The sequence below is a fragment of the Sardina pilchardus genome, chromosome 9 (assembly GCF_963854185.1).
Source record: "Sardina pilchardus chromosome 9, fSarPil1.1, whole genome shotgun sequence".
Taxonomy (NCBI): domain Eukaryota; kingdom Metazoa; phylum Chordata; class Actinopteri; order Clupeiformes; family Clupeidae; genus Sardina; species Sardina pilchardus.
The window spans coordinates 26,163,748-26,180,358 of record NC_085002.1 but is presented as its reverse complement, the minus strand read 5'-3'; the positions used below and the strand labels follow the sequence as shown (position 1 = coordinate 26,180,358).

At 42.5% G+C, this 16,611-nt stretch overlaps 1 protein-coding gene across 1 annotated transcript in view; it reads right to left on the bottom strand.

Moving 5' to 3' along the window:
- acad9 (acyl-CoA dehydrogenase family, member 9) overlaps positions 1-16,611 on the bottom strand; it is a 19,713-nt gene extending 3,102 nt beyond the window's left edge. Inside the window, exons 1-16 of the mRNA XM_062544443.1 lie at positions 16,313-16,611; positions 15,862-15,955; positions 15,622-15,723; positions 15,392-15,498; positions 14,950-15,050; positions 14,743-14,821; positions 14,292-14,466; positions 8,612-8,685; positions 7,809-7,884; positions 7,489-7,559; positions 7,206-7,325; positions 6,483-6,611; positions 4,973-5,052; positions 2,932-3,058; positions 2,079-2,156; positions 311-439 (exon numbers count right to left, since the gene is read on the bottom strand). Coding sequence (XP_062400427.1) covers positions 311-439; positions 2,079-2,156; positions 2,932-3,058; positions 4,973-5,052; positions 6,483-6,611; positions 7,206-7,325; positions 7,489-7,559; positions 7,809-7,884; positions 8,612-8,685; positions 14,292-14,466; positions 14,743-14,821; positions 14,950-15,050; positions 15,392-15,498; positions 15,622-15,723; positions 15,862-15,955; positions 16,313-16,495 — 1,725 coding nt within the window. The 5' untranslated portion in view covers positions 16,496-16,611. The remainder of the gene's footprint in view (positions 1-310; positions 440-2,078; positions 2,157-2,931; positions 3,059-4,972; positions 5,053-6,482; positions 6,612-7,205; positions 7,326-7,488; positions 7,560-7,808; positions 7,885-8,611; positions 8,686-14,291; positions 14,467-14,742; positions 14,822-14,949; positions 15,051-15,391; positions 15,499-15,621; positions 15,724-15,861; positions 15,956-16,312) is intronic.

Here is a 16,611-nt window from a genome sequence, read left to right as displayed (position 1 = left end):
AGCCGCATTATGTATAAGCCGCAGGACAGTGTTTTATTCAAGTTAAAAGAAACAAAACCATATTAACACCATATTAATTGCCCCCGTGTCTTAACCTCATAGCTGAAGAAATTTTGCAAAACTTTAAGTATAAACTGCGGCTAATAGTCGGGAAATTAGGGTACATGGCCAAGCTCAAGCCTGAATTCAGGCAGCACGCCTGAACTCTATCAGACCAGGGTCCAGCTCTAGTGTCCCCCCTCCCATGTTGGCATGGCTGAGTGAGTGGGGCAGGTGTGCTAGGACAGGTGTGCTAGGGCGGAGCGGCTACCTCGTGGTCGTGGTTCTTGAGGCCGATGGTGATGGAGCGGGAGGCTCTGGACAGCACGGCGGTCATGGCGTACAGGTTAATGAGCACATCGGCCACACGCTTCAGCACCAGCTGCTCGTCCACGATCGTCTGAGAGAGGAGAGGAGAGGGGAGAGAGGAGAGGAGAGAGTGGAGAGGAGAGAGAGGAGAGGAGAGAAGAGAGGAGAGAAGGGAGAGGAGAGGAGAGAGGGGAGAGGAGGGAAGAGAGAGGAGAGAGGGGAGAGGAGGGAAGAGAGAGGAGAGGAGACAGGAGAGGGGAGAGGAGAAAAGGAGAGAAGCCAGGATTACGGTGAGGTGAACAGATCAGGGCCCGGTTTCCCAGATTCGTTAATAAGCTCTGAAGTGCTAAGAACTTCTTAGGAGCGTTCTTAGAATGTTCTTAGAGCGCTCCTAAGAAGTTCTTAGCATTTAAGAGCTTCTTAACGAATCTGGGAAACGCGGCACAGAACAGAAGGTGAACGACTAGGAGAGAGAGATATATACAGTATGATATATAAAGGCAGAGATTGGTGGAGATGGAGCGACTGAGTGAGTTATGGAGGGGGGTGTTGTAGTGTATAGAAGAGATATACATGAACATGCAACGCTCGGGAAGCTAACTAGCATCACATGTGGTCTTGTGTTTGGAGAGGGGGGGTCAGAGAGGTGGACAGTCCTGGAGTGGGAGCAGCGTGAGCCGTCAAGAGCAAAGTCCTCTCCACGACCTTGTGCAAACCACAGCAGCTACAGCACACCTTCAGTTCCACACCCCTCCACACACACACACACACACACACACACCCTGTTCTCCAGGCCAGAGGAAAGCTCTGCGGCTACAAGATTTACACACTTCTAAACTTTCCCTTTAGCGAGAAGCCGGCATGAAATGTGGGTCGGCCGTTGTTCCGCTGACAAGAAAAGAGCCGCAGCACCGGCGAGATCTGAAGCAGCCTTTAGTTCCCCGAGCGCATATCGTAGCCTGATTATAATAGCATGGGGCTCAGCGGATCTGCGCTGAACCAGAGGAGGGGCTGTGGCCAGCTGTCCCACACATGAGCATTACCTCAGTCTGACAGGAAAACGGGGGTGCGGGGCAGGGGTGGACTTACAGGGGGGGTTGGGAGGAGAGGGTGGGGGTAGGGTGGAGGGTTCACTTCCACTCGTGCTGAACACACAGCCCACACTAATTACCCCAGGCCTGTTCCCGTGGCAACGAACATACTAACATCACGTTAAGGGACCCTGAATAAATGTGATGTATGTCTGTTTTCTTTGTTTGTTTGGTTGTTTTAAATGGTATTTCAAAAATGTGCGTAGGAAGTGAGTGAGTCATACAATTGAGCTCGGCCCCTCCCTCGTTCTTTTTATTCATTTATCCCTCCCCAGTGCTCTCTCTTTCTCTCTCTCGCTCTCTTTCTCTCCATCCGTAGTGCTCTCTCTCTCTTTCTCTCCATCCCTAGTTCTCCCTCTCTCTCTCTCCATCTACCCCTCCCTAGTGCTCTCTCTTTCTCTCCATCCTAGTAGTCCTCTCTCTTTCTCTCCATCCCCAGTGCTCTCTCTCTCTCTCTCTCTCTCCATCTACCCCTCCCCACCTATCCTTGCCCAGCACTCTCTCTCTCTCTCTCATCACATGATTACACTGACTTACAGCATGTGGAAAAGTAAGGTCTAACCGCAAGCAATCACAGTGTGGATCTACATGATTTATTTTCACTTGTGTAGAGGTTGAGGTAGAGGATGGGGGCCTTACCTTTCCATATCTGTACAACAGGTTCTCCACAGTACTGCCAAAGTACACCACATTCTCTTCAAACTTCTTGGTACTGGCCTGTAATGAACACAGACATTTTACATTACATTACATTTGGCTGACGCTTTTTAACCAAAGCGACTTACAACATGATAAAAACATTTAAGCTTTTAAGAGCACGTCTAACAACAAATAAAAAAAAACACAATAAGTGCTTCAATGAGTGTAATAAGTGCATACAATCAGAGCACAAGGACATACAATCAGAGCACAAATGTATTTTTCATGGTTGGCTTCAAAGATTCTGTGTCCAAGAGGCCTGTATTTAAATGATGGGCGAACTCACCCAATGGGACTCCAAGTGTCTGGAGAATGAGCTGAAGCTATAGTGAGGGGTGTGGGATCATTCTTTAGCTTTTAGGATATTGCTGATTATGTTAAATTAGCAAGTGCATTTTGCCTCATTATTAAACTAGCTTTAGTTCATCTTTAAACGTTGCACTATGCCTGTCACTGAAGTTAGGCCAAGTGTTTTCTGTGCATTGCCTATGTGAGTATATTATGAAGACAAAATAGCGTTAGTAATTTATGTAAAATAATACCAATTATAATATTGGGTCGTCGATGACTAGTAAGGAAAGATAATGTCATTCAGAGACATGACTTGGTGCCAGGGTCCCAAAAGAGTGGTGCAATACGCCCATGGCTGATGCAAAAAAAAAAAAAAACGCTTTCAGGGAATGCTAGCCAGTGCCAGCAGATTCCTTGCTCTGATGGGACACCCGGTCGAGCCCAAGCCTTAGAGAGCCCTCTGTAGGAGTTGAGAGTTGAGAGTGCTTTTGTGGTCACTCACCGTCAGGCTGGGATGGACCACGCCGTCCTTCCCAGTCAGGCCCAGATCCTGAGGTCTGCCAAAAGACTGCCTCAGCTTAGTCCCCAGGATGTCAAAGACAGCTCCCACGTTCCCCTTCTTCAACTCCCTAGCAGAGAGAGAGAGAGAGAGAGAGAGAGAGAGAGAGAGAGAGAGAGAGAGAGAGAGAGAGAGAGAGAGAGAGAGAGAGAGAGAGAGAGAGAGAGAGGGAGAGAGGGAGAAACAGTGAGAGAGGAAAAAAGCAACAACCAAGCAAAGTCTGCAACATCAAACATGAACAAAGCCTATTTCAATATCCCACTGACTATATAGCCAACTTACAGTGCCTATAGAAAGTCATCATACCCTTTTGAAATAGTTACTTTTTTTGTCTTACAGCCTGAAATCAAAACCCATTTAAAAAAAAATCTTTTCCAGTTTTATTAACAAATTTAGCTGTACAACATCAAAATAATGAAAAAAAAGTAAACAGTTATGAAAATTAATAAAAAATGAAAAACTAGAATAACAGGGTTGGAAAAGTCATCATACCCCTGACTTAATACTTTGTAAAGCTTCCTTTTGCTTTCATTACAGCCATCAATCTGTTTGGATATGTCTCTATTATAGCTTTGCACACCTAGATAGGGGAATATTTGCCCAATTTTCCGTACAGAAATGTTAAAATTTAGTCAAATTCTATAGGGAATGGCGATGGACTGCTCTCTTCAAGTCAATCCACATATTTTTTATAGGATTTAAGTCAGGGCTCTGACTTTGCCACTCAAGGTTATTCACCATCCTATCCTTAAGCCACTGCTTTGTTCTTTTGGCAGTATGTTTAGGATTATTGTCGTGTTGGAAGGTGAATGACCTCCCCATCCTCAGCTGTCTAGGAGAGGGACGCAGGTTTTCCTCAAGAATGTGGGTGTACTTGGCAGCATCCATTTTCCCTTCTATCCTGACCAATTGCCCAGTTCCCGCTGAAAAGAAACATCCCCACAACATAATGTTGCCCCCACCATGCTTCACACTAGGTATGGTGTGTTTTGGGTGGTGTACTGTGTTGGTTTTCGCCAAACATTGCGCTTGGAGTTCAGTGGAAAAACACATCTGGAATATTCTGCTACCATGTGGAAAAAGCTTATATGGTCAGATGAGACTAAGATCGAACTTTTTGGAGACTAAGATTGAAGTTTTTGGACTGAGCTCCAGGCGCTAACCAAACACAGTATACACACCCAAACACACCCAAAACAAACCATACCTACTTTGAAGCATGGTAGGGGCAACATTATGTTTTGGGGATGTTTCTCTTCAGCGGGGACTGGGCAATTGGTCAGGATAGAAGGGAAAACGGATGCTGCCAAGTACACCAAAATTCTTGAGGAAAACCTGCGTCCCTCTCCTAAACAGCTCAGGATGGGGAGGTCATTCGCCTTCCAACACGACAAAAATCCTAAACATACTGCCAAAAGAACAAAGCAGTGGCTTAAGGATAGGATGGTGAATATCCTTGAGTGGCAAAGTCAGAGCCCTGACTTAAATCCTATAGAAAATATGTGGATTGACTTGAAGAGAGCAGTCCATCGCCATTCCCTACAGAATTTGACTAAATTTTAACAATTCTGCACGGCAAATTGGGCAAATATTCCCCTGTCTAGGTGTGCAAAGCTATAATAGAGACATATCCAAACAGATTGATGGCTGTAATGAAAGCAAAAGGAAGCTTGACAAAGTATTAAGTCAGGGGTATGATGACTTTTCCAACCCTGTTATTCTAGTTTTTATTTTTTTATTAATTTTCAGAACAGTTGACTTTTTTTTCATTATTTTGATGTTGTACAGCTACATTTGTAAATAAAACTGGAAAAGATTTTTTTTTAAATGGGTTTTGATTTCAGGCTGTAAGACAAAAAAAGTAACTATTTCAAAAGGGTATGATAACTTTCTATAGGCACTGTATAGAGTCCTATTGATGGGCACACAAGTGAACAGATGTAAATTCTAAAGTTTGAGTTCAACTGGCTGTGTAGCAACTTACTTGATTTTGCCCGTCAGTATTTTGCCAGCGTACTGCATGCCTGTGAGCGCAATGTACATCCTCAGGATCTCATTGGTGCCCTGGAGAAGAGGAATGACACCATCAGCATCAGCATCAGCATCAGCATCAGCATCCTCCCTACCCAACCCTTTCACCTTCAGGCCTCAGAATTATTCAATAACCACCGTCCCCTCTCCAGCTGCTTGGGCTCTCTGTGACTGCGTTTACATGCACGTTGGTATCCCGGTTATGATCGGGATTTTAAAGTATCCAGTTTTTTGTATTTTCACATGTAAACATCAAATCCCGATTGCAGAACCCAGTTTAAAGCCCTTATCCTGGTTTTGAGTATCCCGGTTATGCAAGGTGGAGCATGCCGAAAGAAACCGGGATACTGTTCCATGTATACACCTTATCCCGGTTTCTCAGGCAAATGTGTGATTGCATTAGAAAAAGAGTGCTAATTGAATCAATTCAATCAATCATGTACACAGGGATATTAATATCTGGGTTTCTCTGTGTTCAAGTAAACGGCTAAGCCTGAATATGATCAAAATCAGCACAAGTCTCATAACCGGGATATTAAAGTGCATGTAAACGCAGACTGTGTGTGACTGGCAGAGTGGCAGTGCTCCCCCTGGTGGCCATAGTTGGGACACCACTCAGGACACTTGCCAAGTCCTTTTCCTGTCTCCTGATTGGAGCCAGGTGTTCTGCTCAGCGTTCATGCTGCAGAGTATGGCATGATGAGAGGAGGAGGGGGATAGAGGAGGGTCGTCTCACATCACGTTACAAAGTTAAAGCAGCCCTACTGGCCACCGGCCAACTCCTACACAGGAAAGCTATTCCGAGGTCTCAGCACTAATTCAAGAACATGTAGCAATAAAGTTGATGTAAAAAGAAGGTTCTGGATCAAACAGTGTTCACACACTAGAACAATACACCCCAAAATATGAATAATCGTACACTACATGTTCAGGGAACCTAGACACATATCCTTTATACATGTTTTTAAGCAAGTGATGCAGATGGATTTCTACTTGATCTATGGGACGTTATGCATTTAAATGCCCCCTACCTTTGGGAAATTAGTTTGCATACCTATGGGGCCAGGTCTTTAAGAGTTCCTCTCTGAGACAATTTTTGTTTTTGTTTTTGTTTTTATTTTGTTTATTTGTCAGGTATTAGTGGAGAGAGACAGAAGGAAGGGGAGCAAGCCCAAATAAGCAACCCTCATGCAAAAAAAAAAAAAAAAACTCCCGTCGTAAATATCAAATATGTTTTGATACCTCCAACTTGTAATCGGCACTCTCGAAACTGCTAACATCCTACCTTTAAACACTTCACACTACAGGATTATCTGGACCGTTGACGCTGGATGACAGAATGTCCCCCGATTGTAGAAAGTGTCAAATCGGGACCGAAATCGGAAACCTATAGGTTCCGAAATCGGAACCTATGACCTACCACTGTGGGGTGAGGAGGCACAGGCGGCAGGCCTCTTGATTACCTCAAAGATGAGCAGGATGCGGCAGTCCCTGAGGTAGCGCTCGTATGGGTAGTTCTTGGTGTAGCCCAGGCCTCCCAGCACCTGCAGCGCCTCACTACAGCACACCCAGCCGCCCTCGGAGCTGAACACCTGCAGGGACATCACACAACAGCACTCAGTTACTCCACCGCACGCACGCACACACACTTGCAGCAAGTAGTTCATAAAGAAGTCACACTGGTGCTCACTCTTGCGCATGCACGCACACACACACACTTGCAAGTTGCAGCAAGTAGTTCATACAGAAGTCACACTTGCACACACACACACAGCAAGTACTGTAGTTCATACAGAAGTCACACACACACACACAAGCTGCATGAAAGAGCTGAGCTATGTGGTCATACAAATTCTCTAAATGGCACGCTAGAAGCAAGTTCATGTTTACTCAGTCTCAAATCTGTGACAGACGTGAATTCCTTAAATACTTTTCCCTCAGACCAAAGAACGGTCTTGAGCCAGGTTGAATAGTTTCTCTCAGATCTGAAGTCATTCATCCCAGACTTGAATTCCCCTTGGGGATCAATAAAGTATCTATCTATCTATCTATCTGATTCCATCATCCTATGATGATGCTATTGAGGAATCACTCGCTGACACGATCATTTAACTCAACACCTTTTACAGAAAATCAAAACTGGAGGTCAAAGAGCTTAACTGACATCAGGTAGGTAGCCATCTCACCTTCACCATGGCTGCCTCCAGAGAACAGTCCGGAAGCCCTGGCCTATCCATCATGCCAGCTGTGAGGTAGGCCATACTCTCCATCACAAAGGCATTCATAGCCATGATGGCAAACTTTTCCTATAGGTACACACACACACAGACATTTGACTTTAAACAGAAAATGGGCATATTACCAACCTCACAATGTTGTATGTCTTATTAGGAATACAGTACATGATGGGGGACACTGTGATGACTATCATTCTTGATTCCGTGACAGTCAGAAGGATAAAAATAATACCTGAATCATTCCAAAATCAGTCAATTTCTTGTTGAACTGCTTTCTTGTGGATGCATACTCTGCGGTCAGCCCTGAATAAAACAAAACAAGTGACAGACAACAACAATTTAGTAAAGACCCCTTTTATTAACTACTGTCAAATAATAATCATATTTCATGAACATACTGTAGGTGTCCTATAGGAGTCCTATCTGTTAAAAGTTTTGATTGTTTACAGGGTGATTGAATGCGCTGCATGACACCCACATTGTATAACAACTCCTTCTAAAACATAGACACGTATACTAGAGTTTTCTCCCTGTGGAGTAATCTGCGCTCACCAATCAGCTTCTTGATCATTCCAGCACCAGCACTACCCATGCTGAAGCGGCCGCTATTCAGGATGTTCATGGCCACCTACACACACACACCGTTTACTTCTTTATTTGTATCCACAATTAAGAATAAATATCACATAAGGATACAAATTTGACAGATGCAATAATTGCTCAGACAAGATTCAGTCATGTGGTTCTGTGCTGACAACAACCAAGCTCAGTACAGCAGTGTTAAGGACGGACACACACACACACACACACACACACACACACACACACACACACACACACACACACACACACACACACACACACACACACACACACACACACACACACACACACACACACACACACACACACACACACACACACACACACACACACACACACACACACACACACACACACACACACACACACACACACACACACACACACACACACACACACACACACACACACACACACACCTTGGTATTCAAAGCCTGACAGAACGGCAACTTCATTAGGGGGCTCAGATCAAAAACGAAACTCTACAAATGTGGTCAAGAAAAACAACAACAAAGAAAAATAAAATGCAAACGGCAGCTCAAACCCTTTTCAGATCGGCTCAGAAGAGGAGGAAGATGTGCTCCGTTCCGCAAGCCGCATACTGATAAGATGGCTCTTAATCAGCAGGTGAGAGGGCCTGCTTCATCCTCTTCATCCTCTCCCTGGAGAGAGCCTCTGACCGCTGCAAAGCGAAAGCAGTCATGCCGAACCCCCTAATTGTGAGAGGCTGCGCCAAACCTCGAATACATTACCTTAAATCCACCGCCGACTTCTCCAATAACATTCTCCACCGGCACCTTGGTGTCCTCGAAAGTCACCTCACAAGCTAGAAGGCAAAACAGCAACAACAAATCTTAACTAAACAACAACAAAAGACCAACTCAAAGTCATCTCTACTGACTTCTACCCCCAAGCCCACTAGGCCTCCACTGGAACAAGTTAAGGGAAATTATTTGTATGCTGCTACTTCAACCACTACTCCTGAGCAGGTTTGTGCAAAATTCAGAAGTTTAGAATTGGCTTCCACTCAATTAATGAATTTGCATAGAATTGAATTGCAATTCTATATCCTGTTTTTGACCTCAATTCAAATTCAAGAACTGAATTGGAATTTTGGAGTCATGTTCCTGTCTGCCTAGATTTAGGACACGGTATTAACATGGTGAAGTTTATTTAGTTTGTGCACACAGGTAAAACTGTGCCTACCTCCACCAAGTGTCTCGGATAACTTCCACCAAGGAAGTTCTATTTTTAGCCCTGTCTGCTGGTTTGTTAGGAGGATTATGCAAAAAACTACTCGCCCGATTGTCATGTGAAAATGTCATGTGAAAATGTGTGAACTCATTAAATTTGGGAGCTGATCCAACTTGCTGGCTACCCAAATGAGAATATTTGTGCTTTCTCTAATTGTGTTGCCAGAGCTAACAGACGGTGGCGTGCTTTGATAGGATCAAGACAGAACAGGAAGTACAGTAGGATGAAAACATAACCTCCTTGGCAGACATAAGAAACACTAGATATAAGAGCAAATAGGATCAAATCACTGTTACAACATAATACTATAAAGAACCCAACAGATGGGTTTAAGTGCCATATTTGGAGAACTGTACATCCCATACAACTAACAAGCATTGCATTACGCTACATCAGGACCGCATGGCTAACTGTTCAAAAGACTTGTCATCACTGAAGAGGTTAGCCTGGATAGTCAGGGGGCCAAAACTGATATTAAAACTTTGTCGGACACTTTTTGGTACAAGCATACAACCTATCCAGTATTGATATTTAACCCCTCAACATGAGTTCTAGACAGGTTGTCAGCTTAGAAAATGTTATTTTGTCCATTTTAACACTATATTCTTAAAAATGGAAAAAGCGGATTTTTCCCCCAAAGTGCTTCCTTTTTCTTCCATGTTACCTACTGTAATCTTGGGCAAATGTGCAATATAATCCAACTTATGTGCAAGCATGATCATTAAAAAATAATGATCAATAAATACCACAAGAGTATCACACCACAAGGGCCACTGTTGTGTCAGGGGGCCAATTCTGAAAAGGGCTTCCGTTAAGACTTTTGCAGACATGTTTTGGTTCAAGCTGTCAGTGTCACCCTATTTTTTTTTGTTAGAAGACACAAATAGGTAAGATATCAGGGTGGTTGTGAAGACGAAGTTAAAGCTTGTAGGGAGAGACATGCAATGCTGCACAAGTTATAATATTTAAATGTTACAGTGAAAATGTAGAATTGTAGATGGTGGTGTATAGTGCTATTTAACTTCATTAATATACCAGGTTGTGACACAAATTATATTTAATGGACATATTACTATAGTTATTCATTCAATCCAAACATAACTGCTCTCTCACTTCTTTAGGGTTAGGGGATAGTAACTACAGTAGTTAGCAATAACAACTTTGTTATAGTCGTATGGCAAAGGTATGTTTTTCCCCTGTAAAACCCGGGAAGTTAGCTGAACTCAAATTATTTGAGTACTGTAAAGCCTGGGAAGCTAACTTATCTGACATTATTTGAGTAAACCGGATGCCTTGACATTTGAGTTTGTCAACTCATTTAATTTGAGTGTAAATAAGTCATTCAACTGGAGTTATTAGTATATTGTACAGTATGTATTGCATTTTGTGTTGGGATAACTTAAAGTAGTGAAGTAAACTACACTAATTCTATTCACCTAATAACAACTTGAGCGAATTATCATGACAAGTAAGAATTATGTAGGCCTACACACGAAAAAATGCAATCTACTCAGTGTGTGAGCTATCATTTTCTATGGATTATGGGTATATGCTTCTTACTGTTTACCAGGTGATGGGCAAAAATATTGTGTTGATGATTTTCAGAATATGGTCAGATATACCATTAAGGAGAAGCCCATTCTCAAAATATAAAGAACATTATGAAGTTCATTTTTACTTGGCCTAATGCAAAGTTGATTGCGTTTCCCAATTTGACTTTGACCTATAGTCACTTGAAAGTGTCACAAAGTTGAGTATCCCAAAGGTGTGATTGAGCCTCCTATTGTCTGTCTGTATTGTCTCTTGGGGAGATACAGACACATTATGCATGTTTACATTGAGTAACTATATTACCCCTCTTATGGGCAGGATATGAGTTCAGGAGTAAAGATTTCAGGATTTTTTTTATAGGTTTAAATTTCTATTAAATGAATAGGATTACTGCAGAATGAGGGTAATTGTGAAACATAATATTTATCACCATGGCAGTGCTGGCCATCACGATATACTGTATCTTCAGATTATCATTACGTCTGTCAGAAGCATTACACATGATCTAAGATTTTAAAATCAGCCCACAGGCCAAGTCTGTTGTGGATAGTCATCTGCTTGATGGTGTGTGGTGTCAATGTAAATAACACAATAACATAACAGCTATAGTATAGCCGTAAATATAGTTTAACTATTGCATTTAAGATTAAATTTCAGTCAAGATTAATATGTGATAATGTGTTAAGAATACTATGGACGGTGACATTCTGGGAAATGTAATGTGTGGTCAGCCATTTCTTATTGTGAATATACAGTACTTCTTGCCATGATTACTTAATTGAAATGAGTGGCATATACAGTCATGGCTGAAAGTGTTGGCACCCCATGCAATGAATAATGTATCATGAATAAATAAATGTTCTTCCTTAAAAGACTGGGGTCATACGTATTGGCACCCCTATGTTAACCCTATGTTCTCAACTCCCATAGAGGCAGGCAGATTTTTATTTTTAAAGGCCACTTATTTCATGGATCCAGGATACTATGCATCCTGATAAAGTTCCATTGGTCTTTAGAACTAAAATTGCCCCACATCATCACACACCCTTCACCATACCTAGATATTGGCATGGTGTTTTGTTCAGTTTTGTTCAGTTAGCCTATTGGCCTGTTTGATGCTCATTGAGCTCAATGCAAATCAAACCAGCTAATAGGCCAACTGAACAAAACACCATGCCAATCTCTAGTTATGGTGAAGGGTGTGTGATGATGTGGGGCTATTTTAGTTCCAAAGGTCAAGGGAACTTTATCAGGATGCATAGTATCCTGGATCCATGAAATAAGTGGCCTTTAAATCTGCCTGCCCCTATGTTAACCCTTTGTGTTAAATTCCCATAGGGTTACATAGGGGTGCCAATACATTTATTTGTTTATGATACATTATTCATTCACATAGAAAGTTGGTGTCCTTAAAGGTTGGATATTTTCTACTTTTATTACTTAAGGCATTAAGATCAATTTCCAAAAGATGATTTTATATTCCTCTTTTTAGTCATTAACATGGGTGCCAACACTTTCAGCCATGACTGTATTTTACTCAAGTTGAAATTAGGTGAATAAAATGAGTATACAGTAGTTTACTTGACTCCTTAGAGTTATCCCAACACAAACTACACACATAGAAATAACTCAGCTGAATGACTTATTTACACTTAAGTTAACTTCCCGGGTTTTACAGTGCAGCCAAGCAGTGGTGCTCAGGTAGGCAGCCAACAGAAGGTACCCAGGGACCATGTCCATGTGCTCAGTCTGAGTCCTGGTCAGGGACATCGACACTGCCTGGTACTGCACTGACTTCCACTTTCCTCACATCCACATATCGTCAGCTCCAAGCACCTGACCTGTTCTCACCAAGCTCCAAGCACCTGACCTCTGTGGTTAAAAGCTGGGGAGAAAGCATGCCATCCTTCATGTCCCTTCTTCTGTTGGCTGCCTATACCCGAGCACCACTGCTTGGATGGAGAAAAATACCTTTGCCATACGACTATTACAAAGTTATTACTACTAACTAGTTACTAACCTCTAATCCTAAAGAACTGAGAGAGCAGTTATGTTTGGGTAGAATTGATAAATATAGTGATATGTCCATTAAACATAATTTGTCACAACCTGGTACATTAATGAAGTCAAATAGCACCATAGACCACCATCTACAGTTCTACATTTTCGCCATAACATTAAAGTATTACAACATGTGCAGCAGTGCACTGTCTCTCCCTACAAGCTTTAAACTTGGCTTGACTCATTCCCATAGATAGGGGTAATGATTGGTAGAGGTTTTGGAATGCTATGTTATGTTTCCAATCTGATATTCACTTTGAAAACTGGTTATCTTTAGGCGGAGATTGTTTTTTTCATGTTCTAGGTCTGTTGTCTCTTATACTGTACAATAAATGTTAATTCTGACACTTCAGCAGACATCCCACGAGTGTTAGCTTTCATTCGATACAATTCTTATCTATATGGTCCTTGTGGTTGTGGAGATATTCAACATTTATCGTTGGCATGTCATGTTGAGCAGGAAACCAAAAAATTGGCCTGAAATTGCTTGCACAAGTCAAAAAAAATTTTTTTTTGCTTGACAACCACCATAATATCTTACCTATGGGTGTCTTCTAACTAAAAAAGTAGGTTGACCGCTTGTACCAAAACATGTCCGCAAAAGTCTTAACGGAAGCCCTTTTCAGAATTGGCCCCCTGACTAGGATGCCAGACCGAAGTTTAGCCCCGCCTCCATTCTTTTTCTGCAGGGAACTTCGGTCTGGCACTGCTCCGTTCAGCTGCTACTATTCGAGATAAACTTCGGCTCGGACCAATCACATTTCACAGGGCGGGCTTTACGTGATGATTGACATATGAACAGCAGTGACGTTCACGGCATGCGTCCTCGTTCAACGAGTTGGGTGTGAGACCATGGTCGCTTAGGTTGATTTTGATTGCAACAGAAACGCTATGGCTATGAATGCATAATTTGTTCATGCAGTTTGGCCTTATCTTAGCTATTGAAACGGAGGTTTTATCACGGATTCGCACAACTATTTCTGAACACTTAGACCAACGAGGATATGTGGGAAAACTTCAGTTTCACTTTCACCCAGTTAAAACAGCATGTTTGGGTGATGTTGTTCCCGTTTGTTTAAAAATGTCTGTTTGCTCGTTGGGTTAACGACACACTTCCCCAGCTGTTCATTGCATACAGTTTGAAGGAATTATTTTTAAAAACGAAGGAGGATATTTTCCATAGCCTACCCTGCTACATATTTCTGTCTTAGATTTCGCAGATACTGACAGCCAATAACTTGTTCTGTTTGGTTTGGTCTATCCAATGAGTGCAGAGCTATCCCCCCCGCACTGTATCGGTTGAATCACGCCCCATAATCGCAGCTGAATGGAGCAGTTTCAGACTCATATTCTGATAAGAATTGAGTATGACGTCGTCAGGCTATGAAGAGGTAGCCATTGTCCTGTAAATGCCATAGGTTCTTAAGGTTCTGGATTGTTCACGGCAAGAACGAGAACTATAAACAAATATCGTTCTTGTAAACATGAATTAAGACGTTTGCACATAAACTATATCGATAACGACATGAAGAATGATCGGCCCTTTAGGGTGAGAGCCAAGCTTACTGTTGGAGCCCCGGATGCCAAGTTTGTCCTCTGGCTTGCCACTTGTGATGCCACCAAAGGCCCGCTCCACAATGAACGCGGAGATCTTGTCCTTTTTCTGCCCGTCTTGGTCCACCACCTCTGTCCTGGCAAACACCGTCATGATGTCGGCAAAGCCACCATTCGATATCCATATCTAAAGAACACAGAGGATTGAAATCCATCAGCATGCTGCTAGTTGATTGATTGGGAAATCAATCAACTAGCAAAATTGGGGGGGGGGGGGGGGGGGGGGGGGTTCCACATTATGTAATAGCTAAATACCATATGTCTAATCAGTGGAGGTCAAGATAAAGCTGTTGCCAACATGGACATTCTTCAAATCAGATTGAACAGTCAAGGCCTTGGCACTTCAACATATGACAAAGAAAGATAACTGAGTGTTTTGTCCCCAGTCAAACACGTCTGTCACCTTTGACCCATTTAACAGGTAGTGTTTCCCGTCCTCTGTCAGCGTTGCTTTGGTCTGTATGGAGGCGGCGTCACTCCCACTGAAACACACACACACACACACACACACACACAGTTAACACAAAGACATACACCAGCTGCAGCCAGCGGAATGCTTTAGTGTTCTCTATCAGTGAGTGACACAGAGGGCTGTAACTAGTGATTTTACCTTCCAGGCTCAGTAAGGCAGAATGCAGCAACATGCTCCCCGGTTGCTAATTTGGGAAGGTACTTCTCTTTTTGCTCGTCACTACCAGCAATGAGGATTCCCTAAAAAAACAGGGGGGGGGGGGGGGGGGGGGGATACATTGTGGATGAATATGGATGAGACAACCTAAAAACCTACCATCTGCGTGTATTGTATATTGTTATTTTCAAGATAGTGCCCTTCTGGACATTTGTGACGGAATCTTATTGCACAACTCAAATGAAAATTCTGTAAGACCATAAAACCTGTTTTCTTGATATTGCAGGGGTCAAGTTTAATATGCTCTGATTTTTTCAGCAGACTATTTCTACTCAGCACCACAGAGGAACAGGCAAAGAAGGCCGGTACAGGAGACATGCACTCACATCTGTCATCCACATACAACACAAAAAAGGCTGCAAACCTTCAAACCAATAGCTTGATGAGCTGCAAGAGTGACTGCGATGGAACCATCAAGAGTTGTGATCTCCCCAAGACGGGCATACATAGTGTTGGACAACCCGAGTCCACCTGAAGAACAAGGATTCTCCGCATTACACTTCAGACAACCTTTCTATCCACATTGTGTAATAATGATCAAGGTCAGCTTAAGGCAAGTTCATACCACCACACAGTATATTCTGAATAACTTACCATACTCCTCAGGGATCTGAATCCCAAAGAGACCCAGCTCCTTCAAACCATTCAACGTTTCAGGTGGGATCTTGGCCTCATGATCTATTCTCTTCGAATCGACTGAAATGTTAAAAAAAAAAAAAATTAAGTGGGGCAACAATGTTGTGTAAGGTATCGGCTGCAGATAGTGCAATTGTTTTGCTAAGACAAAAGCATATCAGTTGGAGCTATATGAAGGAATAGACAATGGCACAGTACCATCCTCGGTGAAGAACTTCTCCACAGGAGCAACCAATTGATTGATTTCTTCTAATTCTTCGTTTGCAATTTCCGGGTAGGGGAAAACTTCTGCCTGTGTAACATTCGGGGGAAGAATGCAAGTAAACTGGTAGGTAACGGTAACTTAACGTTATATCATATCAAACCGCTTAACGTTGCCTGTCCGAACTTGAAACGATGGCTAATGTCATTCAATTTCAAACGTTTCCGTAAGGATAAACAGCGTGAATTACTACAATACACTTTAACGTTACCTAACATATTTAGCTACCTGGCTAAAGTGCTCCATGCTAACGTTAGTGCCAGAAGTTAAAACTAACGTTAACGTTAACATTAGCATTTTCCTTCTGACATTCACAAGCACAAGATGAACGGCTAATTACAGTAAAAATAGCAATTCACTGTCAACCTGTTTGACTCAACACCTTACCGTGTTTACTTTACCAAGAAATAAATCTTTGGCATAGGCAAGGTTCCTTGAGTTAGTTTTGAAGGAGCGCTGCAACTGAAGATGTGACAGGACTTCTTTGCCTGTTTGTCCGACTCCAGGTCGTATTAACCTTCTTCCAACTTTTAACGAGTTAGACAACACGAAAATCCTATTCAAACTCATTGTTCACAACAAAAGGATTGACCCCGTTTCCTCTTCACAATATCCTAATAATAATTGAAAAGGCAGAGGTTAGAGTCGTTGTTCTGTAGTGGTTGGAAGGCTACCTTTCACCTCTT